The 21,369-nt window shown below is 36.9% G+C and overlaps 4 protein-coding genes across 9 annotated transcripts; 1 reads left to right on the top strand and 3 right to left on the bottom strand.

Moving 5' to 3' along the window:
* Positions 1 to 78: 78 nt before the first annotated feature.
* On the bottom strand, positions 79 to 2,351 carry LOC104714127 (B-box zinc finger protein 22). Its single transcript, XM_010431386.3, has 3 exons — positions 1,416 to 2,351; positions 805 to 1,227; positions 79 to 600 (listed from the first exon to the last, which is right to left on the bottom strand). Exons 1-3 carry the CDS (start codon positions 1,596 to 1,598, stop codon positions 337 to 339), a joined length of 870 nt encoding a protein of 289 aa, XP_010429688.1. The 5' UTR covers positions 1,599 to 2,351; the 3' UTR covers positions 79 to 336.
* Positions 2,352 to 2,752: 401 nt separating this feature from the next.
* On the bottom strand, positions 2,753 to 5,093 carry LOC104714126 (NADH kinase). The gene is made up of 5 exons (XM_010431385.3): positions 4,859 to 5,093; positions 4,227 to 4,472; positions 4,036 to 4,116; positions 3,737 to 3,888; positions 2,753 to 3,405 (listed from the first exon to the last, which is right to left on the bottom strand). Exons 1-5 carry the CDS (start codon positions 4,949 to 4,951, stop codon positions 3,021 to 3,023), a joined length of 957 nt encoding a protein of 318 aa, XP_010429687.2. The 5' UTR covers positions 4,952 to 5,093; the 3' UTR covers positions 2,753 to 3,020.
* Positions 5,094 to 8,778: 3,685 nt separating this feature from the next.
* On the top strand, positions 8,779 to 18,075 carry LOC104714125 (alpha,alpha-trehalose-phosphate synthase [UDP-forming] 1). Of its 6 annotated transcripts, none has more exons than XM_087466402.1 (19): positions 8,785 to 9,151; positions 9,800 to 9,918; positions 12,932 to 13,391; positions 13,576 to 13,673; positions 13,764 to 14,152; positions 14,282 to 14,396; positions 14,528 to 14,629; positions 14,782 to 14,932; positions 15,124 to 15,212; positions 15,511 to 15,559; positions 15,678 to 15,778; positions 15,883 to 16,070; positions 16,161 to 16,278; positions 16,411 to 16,587; positions 16,682 to 16,804; positions 16,899 to 16,986; positions 17,075 to 17,205; positions 17,292 to 17,390; positions 17,493 to 18,075. In XM_087466402.1, the coding sequence occupies exons 3-19, from the start codon at positions 13,007 to 13,009 to the stop codon at positions 17,925 to 17,927; spliced, it is 2,838 nt and encodes a 945-aa protein (XP_087322528.1). In that variant the 5' UTR covers positions 8,785 to 9,151; positions 9,800 to 9,918; positions 12,932 to 13,006; the 3' UTR covers positions 17,928 to 18,075. The 6 variants fall into 6 exon arrangements, with proteins under 6 accessions (XP_087322526.1, XP_087322528.1, XP_087322529.1 ...); XM_087466404.1 differs by lacking the exons at positions 8,785 to 9,151; positions 9,800 to 9,918 and adding exons at positions 12,168 to 12,531; positions 12,739 to 12,780; XM_087466400.1 differs by lacking the exon at positions 9,800 to 9,918 and having other exon boundaries at positions 8,779 to 9,151.
* Positions 18,057 to 21,308, bottom strand: LOC104714124 (trifunctional UDP-glucose 4,6-dehydratase/UDP-4-keto-6-deoxy-D-glucose 3,5-epimerase/UDP-4-keto-L-rhamnose-reductase RHM1). The gene is made up of 3 exons (XM_087466406.1): positions 20,714 to 21,308; positions 18,806 to 20,392; positions 18,057 to 18,723 (listed from the first exon to the last, which is right to left on the bottom strand). Exons 2-3 carry the CDS (start codon positions 20,372 to 20,374, stop codon positions 18,280 to 18,282), a joined length of 2,013 nt encoding a protein of 670 aa, XP_087322532.1. The 5' UTR covers positions 20,375 to 20,392; positions 20,714 to 21,308; the 3' UTR covers positions 18,057 to 18,279.
* Between the last annotated feature and the right edge of the window lie 61 nt (positions 21,309 to 21,369).

Raw genomic sequence — 21,369 nt, 5'->3', positions numbered from 1 at the left:
TGGATTAGTGTGAGTGGAACTATCCAGATATAGTGAACAAAACGATTAAGCATCAAGCAAATTATAACAGACACCTAATGAAAGAACACGTTTTCTGATAACTTAGTTAAGCCAAAACGATAATTCAACAATTTAATCTCCTTATAACCTTTCAACCAAATAAACATGTTTCTGAAAACGACCTCTTCTCTGTTTTTTTCAGCTAATGAACAAAGAACATCGACTCTCACAGACCATGTGATCTAAAGTACAGTACAAGTTTCCAAATCATCCATGTGATCTACTGAGAAAGCTGCCGATCTCTTTCCTCAAAACGGCCAGAAGATAGTTACTTTTTCACCACCGCCGCCGTTTCCCAACCCTTTGTTTCGGGGATGAACCGGTGTAAAGATCTGAAGAAGATATGTCTGGAACAAACACTGAGTGGTGGTGAAATTGCTTATTAGGCCAGTTAAGACCAGAAGCTGTAGGTGGAGACTGAATCTGTGGAACAGCCCATGATGTCTCACCTCCCAAGCAGTTATTGTTATCTTCTGCATCTTCTTCTGCAGATCTCATCATCGAAGAGCTGTCTGAATCTCCTCGTCTACAAGTATCAGCCTGCAACAACAAGTATCAAGCTTTTAGTAATTTTCATATATGAGAATCCAAAAATAGATCAAATCAAAAAGGCCACAAGATCATACTTTCTTTTCACTTACTTCACAAGACTCACTATCTAAAAGCTCAAAGAGACCAACAAAAAGACCTAAATCAATCTTTGATTATATATACAGTACTAATGGGATGTAACTAAAGTGCTACCTTAGATGATCCATTGTTCTCCATGTATTCATAGCTCTGATCAAAGTCGGTAAGCCCAAAAATCTCCTCAATTTGCCACTGAGGAATGCTTCCAGTAGCTGATCCGCTGCTTGCAAAAGGAAGCTTTGTGGAAACTTGATCACTGACTTTACTTTCCGGGAAAACTCCTTGCTGATGAAAGGTCATCATCTTTTGAGGCTCAGGTAAAGACTGAACAAGTGGTTTAGTGTCCATGGTATCATTGGTAGGTGAGGATTTAGCGGAGGGACCAGAAGAGTCTATAGATTCAAGACCAACTTTGATACCAGTGAGAAGAAATCTCTGGTGAGCTGAGACATGAGGATTCACAGTGTGGATTGCAACATCACATTTCCTACATAGTAAAGCTCTATCTTGCAGACAGAAGAAGAATCCAGAAGCTTCCTGTAAGGGATTTTGCACACAAACATACACAGAGAGGACCAATTTAAAAAAATATTTTTATGAGCCTCCCTATCTACACCTAAAAAGATTCAAACTTTAACAAAAAAAATTGAGGATCTAAAACATGGGTGATTTGAAATCAGATCAAAGACTCAGATTAAATGAAAAAAAGAATCGAAAGGTCAGACCTGACAAATGTCACATTTGGGTATGGAAGAGGAAGAGACAGAGAGAGGGACTCTCTGATGTTTACCGGCGAGTTTATTAGCAGCGTGAATCTTCTCATCGCAAGCCCAACACAGAGCAGCCTCGTCGGCGCAACATAGAACCACCGCTTCCGCCGCTTCACAAACGTTGCACTGTATCTTCATCCTCTCTGATCTGATCTTTCTCCTTCCTTTTATCTCCAAATCATCCAAAGACCTTTTCCTTTCTTTTTGGATTGGAAAGATTCAAAATTTCGAGAAAACGAAACTCAATCATAAACAGTGGTTAGAGCATGAAAAGTTTTAAGGAAAAGGGAGGTGACTCTAGTTATCTATCTGTTGCTTGAGGTTTATGGTTTAAGCAACTCTTACGTTTTCTCTCTTCTTCCTTCTGGATTTTTTTCTTTTTTTTAGCCCCCTAGAAAAAAATGTGATTATTTATAAATTTTCTGACTAAAACAAAATTAATTGAAACATATTATAGGATTCTCTAGATAAGTCGTTGTAGGAAAAATATCAATTATACTAATAAAATAATACACAGTGTGCAAATAACATTAAAAAAAAAAAAAAAAAGAGGGGCTTCTGTGCGCAATTTAAAAGTGGTGGGGTAAGAATTGGAAATAGTATGGAGGTGTTAAAGGAAGATATTTTATTTAGGCCAATTAGTGAACAATGCGTAGACACGTGGCTGAAACAAGTGTCTTAATTGCAGGAGACCGTCTCTGCTGTGTCAAGGCTGTAATGTTTTTATCAAAAGATCGCATTTTTAAGGTCCCCCAACAACAACAAAAAAAACACAGATTTTTCTTTTACTTTCTGGTTTCTCTATGGGTTTTAACTTAGAAATTTCTCAAACTCGTGCTGAAAATATCTTTTTTTTTTTTTTAAAGTTGTGTGCAGATAAATGAAAGTGATATTGATATGTATGTTCCAAGTAGAATATCTAGTTTCAAACGACTGTGACATTGCCTATTCATTTTGACCACTTTTTTGAAAGAACCTATTTAAAACTTATCTAAGGGATATAAAACTTTTGTCCTGGTTCATGCATCGTAATCTTGTATATGATACGATAACACGATAGCGAAATGTTTATTTCAGAGGAAAAATATCACCATAGTATCAAGGTTATATTAGTCCACGTATGGTTTATGGGTGGAAGAAGTGAAGGATTCGGACCTACATAAGACCAGATTTTTGTTTCCAACAAGACAAGCCATAAACAAAAGTTATTAACATTAATCAATCAAATCATTAATAAGGTCCCATTTTTGAAAAAGATATTTTCCCAAAATCAACAATTTGCACGAGAGATAGGGGAGAATTCTAGATGGTTTTGATATTATTATATCCTTAATATAATTTCATTCAAGAGGTTGAGATACATCCACGTTCTTGGTAGGAGAAAGATTAGCTACTTGAATTAAACTTCTTTGAGCACCAAAGATTCAAAGGAATCAACGAATCTTTCGGACCAAAGAATCTTTTTTACCATATCTATAGACAAGTGGGCTAAAAAAAGGGCTCTTTTAATGTCTACCAAACTTTAACTTTATGAACAGATCTACCATCGTACCAATTCTTCTAGTACCTTGATCTGATCTGAGAAATGCCGTGAGCCAAGAAAACATTTAAGACCGGTGCATCTGATGATATCTCGATTGTATCTCCGAGCTGCACGTTGTGGCGAACCTGACAACCATCAATGTAGATTGTCCCATGGTCTGAATACCAGTTAACCTCCATTAGTTGGTCCGGTTTGAAGGCCGAATGCATTAGAGAAGCGGTTGAACCTGGAGAGATTGGCTCTCTGACCATAAACTGTAGATCACGAGACAATATTGGCATCACGAACCCACCTGCTGACTGCATTGCTGCAGTCGAGCCAGCAGCTGCGCAGACTCTTAGACCGCTTGAGCGGCAGTTCACTGTCTTATTATGACGGGTCTCACCATCTTTGTTCTTAATCCTGCACACATTGTAGAGAACAGAACACTGACTAATAAGTGTTGGATTTGGATATTCATAGGGATGTCCAACAGTTAAACCGAACCGAAGAAAAGATCAACCAATTCGGTTTTGTTTGTTTTTCAAGGTGTAACCCTCTCAATCTGAAGAAGATTAAATCCTTTTCTTTGAAAAATCATTCAAGTATAGGTTTAGTTTCTAAAACACCAACACCATAAATCGATGATAGTGCGTATAACAACTCTAACCAAATGAACAAACAAGGATCATGTCTACCCAAGCAATCAGGTCTAAAAGAATGCCTTTTTTTTTTTTAATTGGGGAGCTCTTACTTGAATGAGAACCTTGAAACCGCGGCAGGGCATGGGTGTGCAATCAAAACGTCATTAAGTGCGTGTGAAAGAAGAGGTTCTGAATTTAACTTGAGTGATATTCTCGATACTTTTGAAGGAATCACTCTGCCAAACAAAATGTCATCCAGCACCTGTGAAGAAATAATAGCTGAAATGTTCAAACCAAAATATTGCCTAGTCACTGAATTTTCTCTAAGGAGTAAGGATCAAAATGAGACCAGTATGACAAGAGCATAAATGGGCTGCCTTACTTTCTATATCTCTGATTTTTACTTTACCTGTTCAAAATTCTCAACTGTTGCAGCACAAAGATGACCAGTACTTCTACTAGCGTCAAACTGATCACTCAGTTCTTCTACCTATAATTTATAATAACAACAAAGCTTAGCTACTTTTTCACATTCTTTATAAAAATAGAAACATCGTAACAGGAGATATCAGAGAAGTTGGGTTGGGCTACAAAAACCACCTCGTGAGCTTGAGTAGGATCAGAATTGACTCCTAGAACCGGAACAGAATCATCGATGAAATGACTGGCATGCAAGAGGGTACCATCTCCACCCACGGTGATAACCATATCCACATCACGAATGGGATGCGCTAAGTCATTACGCGAAATAGGTTTCCATTCGACTGGCTTCTTACTTAGTATTTCCTGACAAAAATTTATAGCATTCTTGTGTACTTTGCACCTGCTTTCTAGATATTTCAGAACCTGTTAAAACAAAACAAAAAAAAAAAAATCCCATTTTTATTAGAAGCCATGAGAAACTAAAACTAGAGCAATAAACAAACAACAATAGTTTTCGAAGTCCAAAGGCTAAACATTTCATATCTGCAGTTTGAAGTAAACGCTGCAGATATGAATTTCAAATTCCAACATTATATATTTGTGTAGATGATAAAAGAAGAAACTAATATGTTCGCAGTTAACACATAGGTAACAGCCAAAATTGGTTCCTTTTTCACGTAAATGTCAACGATTCTATCTTATCTCTCTTGGGAATTTTGTCGAACACCTTCAATACCTTCAATACGTAACGAAACAAACATGATTCGGGGTTTCAAAATTGAGATGAGACGCATTGGGGAATAAATTACCTGAGGGTTTTTGATGAGCGATGCACCTTCAGTTTGGAGGAATGGGTACGGATCAATCGGTTTCAATAGTAGCAGAAGCTTCCTGATCGCCATTCTCGTTGAATCTATCTCTCTCTCTCTCTCTCTTCCTCTCGGCGCCGCGCTCACCGGACGGACTGGAGCAAACCACGTTTGGAAATATTCGACAAGTCTCTCCAGCAAACCCTCTGTATCGCTCAGAGGGTCCTTCCCTTGTGAAAATAGTCCAAATGTCTCGTCGTGCCCAACAAAAATCCTACCAAACTGGGCCTAGGTACAAAATAAGCCCAACTAAAAACTATCCTATATTAATTGGCCTAACTACATTGGTTCTATAATTGGACTTATATATAGTTCCGGATTAAGCTCATCTGCTTGTTAATCTTGTTTCTCAACTTTATGCTGCTTTTTAAATGTATTTTCAGCTTTGAACATCAAGTTAATTTTTTTAAACTATCGTAGTCGAATAATCAAGGGATTTTTTTCTTTTTCTTTTGCAAGAAATACATTTTTTTACCATGTCAGACCATCCCCAAATCACTTTTGGACACTATGTATAATGTAAAGATATATTTTGTGAGTTACATTTAATTTAAAAAACATAAGTTATATGGATATTGTTCTTAGATCTTTTTTTTTTTTTTTTTTTTGTCTTTATATACATAAGATCCTAATAGTCTTTATTGGAGATCATGTTCTAGATGCAATACATATTTCACTTTATATGGTAGACGGTCCTAACCGGTCCCATGTCCAACCCTAAGTGGAACTATTCCGATCGTACCACGGTCCTCAAACGTCTCGCCTAATGGGAACAACGCTTAGTAGGATCAGATCCTCCCGTATCGAGCGCAATCCTTTAAAGATTGTCCGGTCTAGAATCTAATCAGAAGTGGGGTTAGCTTTTTGAGATCATACCGACCGGACCGGTTATGCTCCACGTGTGGGTAATAATTGTGGTACTGCTTATAAATGTAGTGGCCAACAACAGAAGCTATGAATTTGTCCTCGAAATATCGGCATTCACGTGATTTTTTTTTTTTGTCTTTCATTTGGCCAAATTTAGTAACCTATTTTATATATTGTACGAGCTCTCTAATTGAAACAACCTAAGACATATCTTACAATTTTCTCCACATATTTTTTTTTTTTTGAATGGTGACAAAATGGGACGAAATTAAATAATGTTATACAACATAAGAAAGCAAGCCACCAAACATAATACAGACAAATTATGGTGGATTGTACAAGAACGCATACCCTTAAAATTGTAAATAGGCTTCACATAGAAAAATGTTGTATCTTTTTACTGAATATTAGGTATAACACTATTAACGAATCTCATCTGTCCGATAAAAAAAATAAAAACTCCAGAAGCTGGCAAGCAATATCATCTTTTCGTTTTTATCAAATAAAAGAAAAAAAAGGAGGCAAAAAAAGTTGCAAGAACTAGAGTAATAATTTAAAGCTAAACACTACGTGCATGAAAAGATCAAACTACAAAGAGTGACCATTCTCTAATCTTTATCTTTTAGCGAGTGGGGTACAATCTCGACATCGATTGGCCCATCAGTATTAGAATTTAGATCACTAATCAAAGCATTTGCAATCACATGTTTTTCCATCACGTTGTTAAATCCAACAACAAAGCTCAATTTTAAATTAGTTGACCAAACACCAAAAAAATAATAAAAATTATGGAGTTGAATTAATTGACCAAACTCATAATTGCATTTATAGAAAAATTAAAAATCACGAAACATTAGCGTTGTCAAATAGCAAATCTGGACAAAAAGTGAATTTAAACAAACCAAATCATTAGGTTTTTCACTCCTGTCGTTATTTTGTTTAGACCATATACATTCTGCATAACTAATTAAGGAAAAAGTTATTACTGTTTAAACTTTAAATCTTAGATCTGCAAAGTACTACTAATATAGCTACTAGTTTCCTAGACTAAAATAGTGCTTGAATATAATTTGAAGAGCTTAATTTAAAAAGAATACACAAATTAGTGCACTGACAACGGCGAAACCACTGGCAATATCTTAACTCTCAAGTTAGAGAAATGTAGATCTTAAAGCAATAAAAAGAAAAGGTCGTCGACAACAAAAGCCATAAAAAATGTTAATTAAGAAAGGCGAATAAAAAGTTTAGCAAAAAGTTAGTAAGTTACCCATGCGACCACGAGAAGCATCTCTAATTTATTACAGTATTTCGTAACTTAGTAGAATCCCATGGAAAAGAAGAAAGATTTCTAAGCACTTTACAAGTTGCAGCCTTTGTAAAAGATTCGATCATTCTTGTAGATTATTTTAATTGACGACGATCTAATCTCAGTCATCTGAAAATGGAATTTTCATCTGCAACACGTTGACGCAAACAGATTTTATTAAAATATACTATATTATAAAACGAATATATAAAACCGTATAATAATTAACATGAATAACAGTAAGAGTTAGTCGTATTTAAAAAAAAAAAACGATGAGTTGGTATACTTGATAAAATTATATGCGATGAGTCAGATGATACCCATGAAGTAAAAAAGTTATACGCTGACGTAAAGGTCCTCTCGTCGTGGTCTCTCATGCTGCCAATCAAATTTATTCTATAATTGCATATAATAATTTTCCATTAGATTAAGCGCTTTTGGCCATAAGAAAAGGGTATTATATAATGCTATATATAATGCTAACACTTGCAATATTTTTTTAAAAAACAGTTTCTAAAGGATGTTTACTGTTTTTGATAGCTCTAAATTATAACTAGAGTTTGATTAACAAAAAGATTAGAACTTTCAAATTTCAGTTAGGATATAGGCTTTGAATGGAAAAAGCATATCATGCAGTGCAGATCAAGTGGTTCAAACAGATCAAGCAGAATTAAAGTAGATCAAATATTTGGCTGTTCAAGTGCAGATCAAGGGTGAACAGCATCAAAAAAGCTGTAGACCAGATCTGCATGTATTTCTCCTGCTTTTGCCACAAAAAGACAAAAAAAATATGAATTGCACACAGTTCATCTGCAATAATTTTTAAAAGTAAAAAAGTTCTTGAATGATGACTTAATGATAGGAGAACTGCTTTACAGGGTGATCTGCTTTTTTTTTCTGTCTTCCCATTCAAAGCCATATATGTTTTACAAACATAAAAACACTAATTTGGAAATTTGAATTTGAGAGAGTCTATGTTGTTGTGAGTGGTTAAACATAAAACTAACTGCATGAGCAGAGAGAGAGAGAGAGTTGATTAGCATGATGATGGTTTCAATGTCCAATGTCCACTACTCACCACGAAGTCAGTCTCTGATGAGCTCGAAGTCCCATGTTAAAAAAGTAGGTAGTGTGTGTGATGTTAGACTGATAACTAACTGCAACTGGAAGGATTTTTTTTACCAAATACTGTAGTAGTTTTTCTTTATAGTAAAATTATCTTGTGGTAAGCTAAGGTTGATGATTATATCACAGAGAGAAGGAAGAGTCGATGGAACCTTAACATATATTGGTCTCGCTCTATATATCTAAGCTAGCTATAGCTGCATGATAAATCTTTCAACGAGTAAACCAATAGAAGTAGTGTGTTCAATTTTATGAAAACAGAAGAAAATAGTTGTATAGAAGAAAAAAAACAGCCTTTATTAGTGTATAATTAAGGAATTGGGAGTCGTCAGCAATAATATTAGTATTTTCTTCGTTTCAAAATATTGAATATTTTAGTTTAAACACGTATATTAAGGAAAAATTACTTTTATACAGTTTAACCAATCATAAACAAGACTGCATAATATAAAATATAAAATTAATCTAAAAGTTACATAAAAAATTGTAAACATCCTATTTTGTGAAACAAAAATACTTATCTAAACATCCTATGAAACGGAGAGAGTATTATTTTGGATTTGATATATTGGGGGTAACTTTTGGTGGTGAGTGGGGGATGATGAGAGAGAGAGATATATTGACTCCTTTTTTTTTTTTTAATATTTGGAATTTTTAAAAGGGGGGGGCAAAGGCGGGGGTGAAAAAAAGGGGGAACAAATTCCCTCCAAATGATTGGGCCATAAACCACACAGACAGGCTTAAGGCTCTCTCTGCTCTATTTCTTCTTCTACTCCATAAACCCTACTACTTACTACTTCTACACTCTTCTTCTTATTTCTTTGTTCATCGATCTCTCTGATCGCTCTCAAACGTGGCTTTTGTCATAGTTCGTTCATTCGTTCGTTCGTCGATCCTCTCTGATCTCAGCCGCCCGCCGCTTCGTATATTTTTAGGTTAGTATTCGTTTCTCTCATCTCATCGTTTTCTCGTTAGATTCCCCCTGTTTTTTTTTTTTTTTTTGAGAGCTCTTTCTCCTGTGAATTCGTCTTCTTATTTTCAATTCGCTGCGATTGATTTAGGTTTTCGTTTTTTGATCGTCGATTTGATTTTTTTTTTTTTGGTTTTCCACCCTCTGATCAATCGTTTGATTTGCCTATGTTTTGAAACGGTTCTTCTAGATTCGGAATTGTTTATCTTAGGAGGTTTCCTCGTAGCTTTTTTTTTTTTTTTATTTGGTTTGATCTCTGATTCAAATCAAAATTATATATATATCTAGTTGATTTTATTAATTATATATATGATTCGATTGCTCTGTTTCAATAAGTTTTTAGGTTAAGAAATCAAATCACATCACCAACTTATATATCTCCTCTATTTTTTGTTTGTTTGTTTGTTTGTTTGTTGGGATCCTACCGTATAATATAAAATTATTAGTCATGAAGTCATGATCTAACTAAGAAATTAGTTCCCACATACTAACAGGTCTAACACGTTAACAGATCCAAAAATTAGATTAGATTATTAGCTAGTACAAGGTGATCTTATTTTTCCTTTGTTTACAAATCTCTTGGATGATTAATTTTATTTTATTTTATTTTAAGGATGGTTTCTGTTTCAAGATCCTAAAAGGGATAACAATGATGATGATTATCAGTGTTGGTGGTTGAGAGTTAATTGGATAATATCTCTCGTTTTTATAGAATTGATCAGCACTAACAAAGTAAGTAGTAATTTTGATTGTTAACTTTTTCATTGATCTCCCAATTAATACTTCCTAATTAAACAAAATCACTATTCGTAGTACTAGTATCTTTTTTTTTTTTAAGTGATTTATGTGTAGGTTTCATCTTTTTTTCAAAAGAGATATTTTTTTTTCTTTCTTTTTTTGCTTCTCAAATTTAGAAGAGATCTTTGGTGGGGTCCTAGTGATTGTGGATTCTGTGCCTCTACTTGAATGAGTCACTGCAGTCTTCACGGGAAAAAGCAATTCCCTATCTTAATAAGTATTCTCTCATCATCTCTCTTAAATTTTTGAATTTGGTTGAAACAGTGCCACTTGGTTACATTATAGTCTTTAGATGTTTACAACAGATGATCATGCAAGGTGTAAGTTATACTATATTATTGTTGCCTTGCCTTGTCATGGGAGGAGTTTTCTTTCTTGTGTGTGTGTGTGTGTTTGTTTTATTTATTTCACAACTCACATGTTTTGTGGGGTTATAAAACTCCAACTTATAATATTTAGAAATAACAACAGGACATATAGGCAAAGCAAAAGTGAGAGAGAGAGAGCAAATCGTATAACTCTCTTTTTTTTTGCTTTGGGCATAAAATATATATATGATGCTTAGATTTGCTGTCTTTAACTAGGTGGACCACATAGTTTTCTTATACTTTCCTTTTCATCGCCTTTTCTTTACCGACACATACAATTGGACGCATCATATGTTGTCCATGCATACATGATCCACTTCCACACACAGTGTATTAAAACACCTTAAAAGTCTTCTTCTTCTACCATATACAACTAATTTATACAAGGAACATCCTGTCCTCCTCATGCTTGTTGTTGTCTTGGGAAATCATGTGTCTGTTTTAATATGTAAAAAAAAAAAAAAAAAAACAAAGTCAACCCTCTAAAACAGTAAAACTATTTCTTAGTTACAAGAAAATTTTCATCCCGACAAGAAAGACATTGAATTGAGATGGATGTTGAAGCCCTTTAATTTCTTAGTGTACCATTTTCTAACGTTCGTATCATTCAAAAGTTTGAATTATATCTGCAAGAGAGTGTGTTTTAATTAAGAAAGTCAGTTGTCTGTTTTACCCCATTTTTATTTTATGCAAAAGTCACATATTATAGGGTCGTCACTACTAGTACTGCTTTTGGAAAGAAAAGAAACATTTTCTGTCTTTCTGACTTTAAAGCATCTGATTCTCTTTTAGTTACTAAACAAGAGTTTTGCTTCACAGTCTCTTCCTTGGAGGAAAAAAATAAGGTTAGTTGAATTGTATATTTTATACAGTGTCTTTGGGGCAACAGTATACAAAACACTAGTCCTCCTTTTGCATAATTTGATTTGACTCTCTCTACTGTTTTAGTGGTTCAAACTTCAAAGCTAGAATGAATATTATATTGGGGGTTTAACTGATCTTGTTTTACACGTGCATATGACATTGTCGCTAGCAGCTCTTGTTTTCCACCCTCTCTGTTCAGAGTTCAGAAGACTTTTTCTTTTGGGTTATAATAAAACTTCAGAGCAAGTAGCCAAGTACTTTGCTCAACGGTTACATCTTACTAAATTAGGGGAGGGTGAAAATTGTCCTTAAGTGTTTTATTTTCTTGGTCTATAGAATAATTTCTATATCTAGTAAAAAGAAAGAAACAGAATTTCATGAAAATCAAATCTAGCGTCAGCTTCGGGGGAGTGAGAGATGGGTCAATTTCAGCCTTAAAACTCTTATTTTAATGTCATAAACTAAATTACTTTTCTCGTTGGTTGCAATTTGCAAAAGAAAAGAAAAAAGTTTGGGTAGGAAGAGAGGAGCGGCTCCAGGATCCGGATAGACGAGTGGACCCATATAATATGTATGTAAACAAGTTGGTCCATCTATCTATATAAAGTATGAGAAGACAGAACCCCCGTGATTACTAAGGATTACGTCATCTCGACTTTTTAGTAATCACAAACCAAAAAAAAAAAGATTAATAACAAAAAAAAGACATCTTCTCACAATTATAATAATATCCCCCGTGATTGCGAAGTGTGTGTGTGTGTGGTGTGGTGGTCTCTCTCCGTCCCCAAATCTCCGGGCGATTTTTATCATTGCGCCTAAATAATTTACACGGCTGTGTTTATATAAACTAACTCAACACGAAATTGTAGGTTTTCGAGGATTTTTCTTTTCGAGTTAGGGTGCTGTGGTGAGGAAAATAAATAAATTAAAAGTATTGTCTCTTTGTTTTTTAATTTGGATGTGTGAAAACTTGCATGGCTGAGAAGGCTCTGTGTAGTCTGTAAAGCTTACACGAGGATTTTGTTGCTCCCCTCCTCCTCCTTCCCTAATATCTCATTCATTCATTCATTCATTCTCTCTCTCTCTCTCTATTGATAATAATAATGTCACTCACACACCCGTTTCCCTTTCGCCTTCTCTCTGTCTGTTTTCCATCTTTCTTTTTTGTTTTGGCTTTATTTACTTGCCCATCATCTCGATGATTACGACATGAAACCCACCACCTCAATATTACTCAATTCTTCACATTATCATCTTAATTTTCTTTCTTGAATTCTGTCTGTCCCAATACACACTGTCTTGCTCTTGTCTTCAGGTGCCCTTTTCCTCTTTTCTTTTTCTCTAGCTGCTTAAAGTATTTCTGCTTTTGTATTCTTGTAAATCCGTTTCTTGTGATTCATTCTTATGCTCTAATCCTTGGCCTGTTTAGGATCCTTAATTTTTCTCTTTGTTATCATCTTCAGTGTTTGACACCTATCTTGTGTTTTTTCTTTTTTCTTCCCTCTTTTTCAATAACCTTTAGATGCTTATTCCTTGGCCTGAACTCAAGTGATTCCAGTCTATGGTGATAGACAACGACATTTCAATTTCTTCTCTTTTTTCTTTCTTTCTTTTTTTCTTTCTTTCTTTCTTTGTCTATAATGTTGTATATCTGCTTTACTTGACACTTGGTTTATGTTGTTGTCTGATCTGCTTTTACAACTAAATAAATGCAGGTTCCAGTCGTTTCTTGGAGTGTGCATAACTTGAAACTGGTGTTTTTTTTTTTGGTTCTGTTTTCTTGTAAGCGTATGCCTGGAAATAAGTACAACTGCAGTTCTTCTCATATCCCACTCTCTCGAACCGAACGGCTCTTGAGAGACAGAGAGCTCCGAGAGAAGAGGAAGAGCAACCGAGCTCGTAATCCTAATGATGTTGTTGGCAGTTCCGACAACTCTGAGAACGACCTGCGTTTAGAAGGCGACACTTCAACCAGGCAATATGTTGAACAGTACTTGGAAGGTGCTGCTGCTGCAAGGGCACACGATGATGCCTGTGAGAGGCAAGAAGCTAGGCCTTATAACAGGCAACGCCTACTTGTTGTTGCTAACAGGCTCCCAGTTTCCGCGGTCAGAAGAGGTGAAGATTCATGGTCTCTCGAGATCAGTGCTGGTGGTCTAGTTAGTGCTCTCTTAGGTATATCTCTCTCTCTTTTTCCTTGACTTCTTTTTCATTTCTCAAATTACTGACTTAGTATCCAAATCAGCATTCATCATATGCAGTTATGAACAAAACATTGAAGGAGGTTTTAGTTGTTCATTTTATGAAGTCTTTGCTCGATTTATTAGTAAGCTGACATTAAATTTATGATCTTGTGAAGGTGTAAAGGAATTTGAAGCCAGATGGATTGGATGGGCTGGAGTTAATGTGCCTGATGAAGTTGGGCAGAAGGCACTTACCAAAGCTTTGGCTGAAAAGGTACAGAGTATCTCTTCCTCATGTTGCTGCCAATGATAATGTATTCATTCCCCGCCTGGATCATTGACTATGTCATTTGATTTTTTGCAGAGGTGTATACCTGTGTTTCTTGATGAAGAGATTGTTCATCAGTACTACAATGGTTATTGCAACAATATTCTGTGGCCTCTGTTTCACTACCTTGGACTTCCACAAGAAGATCGTCTTGCCACAACAAGAAGTTTCCAGTCTCAATTTGCTGCATACAAAAAAGCAAACCAAATGTTCGCTGATGTTGTCAATGAGCACTACGAAGAGGGAGATGTTGTCTGGTGCCATGATTATCATCTTATGTTCCTTCCTAAATGCCTTAAGGAATACAACAGTAAGATGAAAGTTGGATGGTTTCTCCATACACCATTCCCTTCTTCTGAGATACACAGGACACTTCCATCACGATCAGAGCTCCTTCGCTCAGTTCTTGCTGCTGATTTAGTTGGGTAAAAATCTCAGTTTTTGCTTCTATTTTATTTTCAAGTACTCTTGCCTTGGTAATGGCACAACTGTGACAGGTTCCATACCTTAGGTGACACAGCAGACTTACAGAACTCATATTGTTTACTTTCCAGCTTCCATACATATGACTATGCAAGACACTTTGTAAGTGCGTGCACTCGTATTCTTGGACTTGAAGGAACACCTGAGGGAGTTGAGGATCAAGGAAGGCTCACTCGAGTTGCTGCTGTATGAACATCTCATCACTTCAACCCTTATTCACACTTATCATCCCACAGTGACAAAATTAATAACTCATAATACCTGTGTTGTATTTTGAAAGCCTTGTAACATTATTCTGTGTTTGCTTTGGATTTCAGTTTCCAATTGGCATAGACTCTGACCGGTTTATACGAGCACTTGAGGTCACTGAAGTCATACAACACATGAAGGAACTGAAAGAAAGATTTGCTGGCAGAAAGGTACAGATTTTTCTATCTTTTGATATCTTAAAGGTCTACAAAAGAGCCAGTTACCATGGGAAACCCCGCTGATCTATTCTAAAGCAAGTCAATGAAAGTATCACTTCGAATTAGTTAATCCTTACTCTTCATAATTTTTTTGTTCTTTATAGGTGATGTTAGGTGTTGATCGCCTTGATATGATCAAAGGGATTCCACAAAAGATTCTGGCATTTGAAAAATTTCTCGAGGAAAATGCAAGCTGGCGTGATAAAGTGGTGTTATTGCAAATTGCGGTGCCAACAAGAACAGACGTCCCCGAATGTAGGCTTTCTTACTTTTGAGTTTATTCATAGCTTCTCTGATGTATATAGTTGCATGTAAGTTTTCACAAGGAATCATGTCACCAAAACTTCGGTAGGCTGTGATAGGACCTAATCTCTTTAAACCACAGAAATTTGAAACCATTATTAGCTAATGGATTATCTTATGAATGTATATTTCTTCTCTTACAGATCAAAAACTCACAAGCCAAGTTCATGAAATTGTGGGACGCATTAATGGTCGTTTTGGGACACTGACTGCTGTTCCAATACATCACCTGGTCTGTTTTCTCCTCTCTATGCTTCTTCAGCTAGTTTGGATAATTATGATTTGTCACTAGCTGTAGTTCATTTTTCGTTTCATAAAAGATGATCTTGCGTTTATACAATTGGAATTTTAGACCTCTGCAGCCCTCAGCATTTTTATGACTTGCATCCTTATGTTAGGAATCGAAAATTAAATTAGCAATACATTCTTGCTGGTACCATGGATAGAGAACATATTATAGTATTCTGGATCTTATAGTTTGAAATTGCAACTCTGACTCTGATAAAATCCTCATTCCCTGTCACTGTCAGGATCGTTCTCTGGACTTTCATGCCTTATGTGCACTTTATGCTGTCACAGGTAAATTGTCTGGCTACCTATGACATGGTTACTTACCAAGTCTCAGGAATGTCATTTCCAGTTCCAAGAGTGTTCCTTTCTGCCATCTGATATGTTTCTTTGATTTCTCTTTCTTCAGATGTTGCACTTGTCACATCTTTGAGAGATGGAATGAACCTTGTCAGTTACGAATTTGTTGCTTGCCAAGAGGCCAAAAAAGGAGTCCTCATTCTTAGTGAAGTAATAACTCCTACTTTGCATCTTGATATAGTTCTAATTTTAAAGTAATAAAAGTCAGAGGTATGTGTTTCCATCTGTGGTTTTAAGTTGCATTTGTTTTACAGTTTGCAGGTGCTGCACAGTCTCTGGGTGCTGGAGCTATTCTTGTGAATCCTTGGAACATAACAGAAGTTGCTGCCTCCATTGGACAGGCTCTAAATATGACAGCTGAAGAAAGAGAGAAAAGACATCGGCATAATTTTCATCATGTCAAAACCCACACTGCTCAAGAGTGGGCTGAAACTTTCGTAAGGTATGCAAATCAATGAAGACATTACTATTCCATTTTACCAGCTTTTAATGTGTTCAAGCTTTTAAAATGCAACTCTTAACAAATCTACAGTGAACTAAATGACACCGTAATTGAGGCACAACTACGAATTAGTAAAGTCCCACCTGAGCTTCCACAGCATGATGCAATTCAACGGTATTCAAAGTCCAACAACAGGCTACTGATCCTTGTAAGTGGTTGTTGTCAAGAGTTGTGAAGAGTTGTGAAGTACTTCATAGTTCTGTTTCTCATAGTCATCCCTTGGGAGATACCTTTAACCATGCTTCTGCTCACTATAACTTGTGGTTGCAAATACATTCAGGGTTTCAATGCAACATTGACTGAACCAGTGGATAATCAAGGAAGAAGAGGTGATCAAATAAAGGAGATGGATCTTAATCTACACCCTGAGCTAAAAGGACCGTTAAAGGCATTATGCAGTGATCCAAGTACAACCATAGTTGTCCTGAGTGGAAGCAGCAGAAGCGTTTTGGATAAAGTACTTAAATCTTATCTCTTTCTGTCAGTTTCCTTCTAATCTTTTCTTGTTATAGTAATTTCCCTGACTGATCACTAAATATACTTAAAATCAGAACTTCGGAGAGTATGATATGTGGTTGGCCGCAGAAAATGGGATGTTCCTAAGGCTTACTAATGGAGAGTGGATGACTACAATGCCAGAACATTTGAACATGGAATGGGTTGATAGCGTTAAGGTAAAGTAGATTGATGGTTCACAAAAAACAGCATCTCAAACTTGGTAACTCTCTTTATGTCCCCTTGCTGAATTCTTGTTTTGCCTATTTGTAGCATGTTTTCAAGTACTTCACTGAGAGAACTCCTAGGTCACACTTTGAAACACGCGATACTTCACTTATATGGAACTACAAATATGCAGGTACTTACTTCTCTATTTTTACCTGACCTGAATTGTATTTGCCTTTCAGTCACCCCTGAGACACTTATTATCTCATTCTTCCCTGTAGATATCGAATTTGGGAGACTTCAAGCAAGAGATTTGTTACAACACTTATGGACAGGTCCAATCTCGAATGCATCAGTTGATGTTGTGCAAGGAAGCCGCTCTGTAGAAGTCCGTGCGGTTGGTGTGACAAAGGTAAAAACAAAATCTATCAATAGCCTTTTCTTGTCTATTCTGTATCACCTAAGATTCTCACATTCCAGAATCTTTTCTTTTCTCAGGGAGCCGCAATAGACCGCATTCTAGGAGAGATAGTGCATAGCAAGTCGATGACCACGCCCATTGATTACGTCTTGTGCATTGGTCATTTCTTGGGGAAGGTGATTAAAGCTTTTCTTGTAATATATACCATATCCAGGTTCTAGAGTCTCTGAGGGATCTTCTTGATACAAATGTCTCTTTGACACTATGTTTAATAACAGGACGAAGATGTTTACACCTTCTTCGAACCAGAACTTCCATCCGACATACCAGCCATTGCACGAGCCAGACCATCATCTGATAGTGGAAGCAAGTCATCATCAGGAGACCGAAGACCGCCTTCAAAGTCGACACATAACAACAAAAGTGGACCAAAATCTTCATCATCCTCTAACTCTAACAACAACAACAACAAGTCCTCACAGAGATCTCTTCAGACAACAGAAAGAAAAAGCGGATCCAACCATAGCTTAGGAAACTCAAGACGGCCTTCACCAGAGAAGATCTCATGGAATGTTCTTGACCTCAAAGGAGAGAATTACTTCTCTTGCGCTGTGGGTCGTACTCGCACCAATGCCAGATATCTCCTTGGTTCACCTGACGACGTTGTTTGCTTCCTTGAGAAGCTCGCCGACACGACGACATCCTCACCTTAATATCCCAAGACGGTGTCAAGTGAGTTCATCATGTAACCCAATAAAAATTATTGTTTTGTAACAAAAAAGCAGTCATTACTAGACTCTTTGAGTGGTTTGATTCTAATATAATAAGAGTAGAGCAACTTGTGACAAAATAAAAAAGAAACTTATGACAAAAATGAGAACAGGAACACAATAGAGAAATATTACAACAAGCTCTTATTACATAAAGCAAATCTAGTGAAGGATAAGCAAATCTAGTGAAGGAAGTGGAAGGATAAGGCAATTAAACAATAACACAAAAACAAATATAATAGAAACTGATATTAGAGGTGATTAATCTAATGATGAATCACAATCCTTTCACTCTTCAGGTTTTCTTGTTTGGCTCGAATGCATACTTAATCAGAGACTCCTTAATAGAGAGTAGCTCAGGGAATTCTTTCTTGAGCTTAGAAGCGTCCATCTCGTTGTTGCTTCTTGGAGCCACGATAACTTTAGCTTGCTCCTCTAGTGTGAAGTTTGCCCATTTGAATTCAGGGTTGATGTAGTCTCTGTACATCTCTAGGATCTCGTTGTGACTCACCACACCTGGGTTTGTGAAGTTCCAGATTCCTCTCAAGTTTCTTTTAGCCATCTCAATGGAGATTGGTAAAAGCTCGTCCAACACAGTCATGCTGTTTGGGATGTTCACTACTTTGTTGTACCTGGAGATCTTGGTGATGAAGTTCCGCGGGTTGCTAAGATCTGAGGATATCGGCATCCGTACTCTCAAAGTGCAAACGTTGTCAAACTCCTTTAGCAGTTCCTCAACCTGTAGACACATTCATAACAAAATTAGCATACATAGGAAGGCAAGACGTCAGACAGAGATAAGAGCGTTGAATCTTTGATACCATGGCTTTGGTTTTTGAGTAGAAAGAACCAGTGAAGTTGGGTGTGTCTTCCTCTTTGAAGCCAATTCCTGAACCTTCCGGATGCTTGTCATCATATTCGAATATACAACCAGTAGCGAAGTTCATCATGAGGAGTCCGTGCTCTCTGCAGACATCAGCTAGAGTCAATGTGCCAGCGACATTGGCACGGATAGTCTCGGTCTTGTGAGACTCACACCAGTCAACATTGGGTCTCCCAGTCACACCAGCGGAATTGAAAACATGGGTTGGCTTAACGGTCAGAATATCCTGCAAAAGAGATGATCGATCCTCCAACCGTCCTTTCCCATACTCGTGAGCAATTCCTTGCTTGTCACATATCTTTCCAAGCAGACCACCAATCCACCCGGTCCTTCCATATATCAAGAACTTGAGGGAAGGCTTTTGCGGTGTGCCGCTGCTGCTCCTTGGGCTTGGAACCACCATATGGGTTTGACTTGGCTTTTCAGATAAAGTAGCTGCCAAAGAATTGTCCTCGGAGCCATCAAAGTGTCTCCCACCAGGCATCATCAGCATCCTTGGATGAGGAAGCAACGCTCCAGAAACATCTCCCCACCACTCCGGGTTCTGTGTGTACCAATCCATAGTTTTCTTTAATCCTTCCTCCCAGGTGGTCCTCTCAGACCATCCCAACTTTTTGAGCTTCTCATCGTCAAGGAAGTACCTCTGGTCGTTAAAAGGTCTGTTGTCGACAAACTTGATGTTAGCCTCAGGGTCCATGTTGAAGAGCTTACAGATATCAGTGGCAACATCATTCACTCTCCTCTCCTTCTTGGTCCCAATATTGTAAACATGGCCAACTTCTCCCTTGTGAAGAACAACTTCAAAAGCCTCAGCAACGTCTTCACAGTAAAGGTAGCTCCTAACATTGGATCCATCTCCATGAATAGGAAGAACTTGCCCTCTCATAGCCAACAACATGAACTTGGGAATCAACTTCTCAGGAAACTGATTCGGCCCATAAACGTTGTTCCCACGTGTGGTAATAACAGGCAACCCATAAGATCTACCATAAGCCATAACAAGCATCTCAGCACCAGCTTTGGTAGCAGAGTAAGGATTCGTTGGTAGCAGCTGAGAAGCCTCATGGTTACCAACAAGAGCATCCTCATCAGTCTCACCATAAACTTCATCAGTACTGACATGAATAAACCTCGTAATCTGACCAGTGACTTTACAAGCCTCAAGCAGGACATGAGTTCCATAGATGTTATTCTTAGTGAACTCGAAACTGTTACCGAAGGAGTTGTCGACATGAGTCTGAGCAGCGAAGTGCATGATGGTGTCGATACCTTCAGTGATGAGGAGATGATTGACCAAGTCAGCACTGGCGATGTCACCTTTGACAAACTTGAAATTGGGAGAGTGTCGAGATGGATTGAGGTTCTTGAGGTTTGAACAGTAATCGAGTTTGTCCAAGACAACGATTTTGTAATGAGGATAGGTTCGTATGAGTCTGTTGGCGACATGTGATGCGATGAAACCAGCTGCTCCGGTGATGAGAATGTTCTTGGGTGTATACGAAGACATGGTTTTTGATTCAAAACGCTGCGTTTTTGCAAAGAATGGAATCAGATCAGCGATGCATGTAGCAGCAATAACATAAGAACAATCAAAAACAGATCCTTAAGAGTTTAGAGATTGAATCAGCGGATCTCACGAAATAAAAAACGTAAACGCAATTAGATCCAAAATCCAGAATCCAGATCAGAAGCAGAGTACCAAAAAAAAAAAACACGATTCGGTAACAAACATCAATTCGGATTAAAAAAAAAAAAAAAAAGAGAAGTGAGCAGTGATAAACAAAAAAAACTCAGCGAAGCATTATGATGATTAATGTAAAATTCGAGATTCTCTAAAACAACATACCTTTGAATTCTGAGATCTTCAACGTTCAAAACAACCTTAGATCGGGGGAATAGGAATGGGGAAGTTTCTGAGAAAAATGTGAAGATGAAGAAGGTGACGAAGAAGCGAAAGAAACGGAGGAGACGAAGACGAAGACGAAGAATCAAAATTCAAAAAGAAAAAAGAGTCTTCGAAATAGAGAAAGAGAGAAACACAAAAGACTCCTGGCGATGAGGGAAGGAAGAGAAGAGTCTACGAAAATTCTTTTTATATTGCTTTAACTTACGAATTTACCCTTTTTGTTCGCACTTATTTACAAAACCGGGTAGGTACACGACTTGACTTGCGTGTGTTCAAATTGCGCGTTTCTCAAACATTGACTCCGCATGTTTTGATTACCCCTTAATTTACATGTTTTAATCTACATTTTTCTGACTTCTATTAAGCCTCAATTTGGAAACGAAATACTCATGAAGTAACGATTGTCAACACAAATTTTTGTTTTTTGAAGATTTTCAATAAGTTATATGACGTTTAAAAGAAAAAAAAATTAGGTAAAGTAGTAAAACAAATGATGCTGTGTTAAACCAAAAAAAAATATAAAATTTGATGGTGTGGGATACTACAGTACGTTTACGTTTGCGGTTTATAGTGTTAGGTATCATGTGTGGCTCTCA

Source organism: Camelina sativa, chromosome 9 (assembly GCF_030686135.1).
Source record: "Camelina sativa cultivar CO46 ecotype springtype chromosome 9, ASM3068613v1".
Classification (NCBI taxonomy): Eukaryota; Viridiplantae; Streptophyta; class Magnoliopsida; order Brassicales; family Brassicaceae; genus Camelina; species Camelina sativa.
Note: the sequence above shows the minus strand (reverse complement) of the source record. Positions and strands in the feature narration are given on the sequence as shown.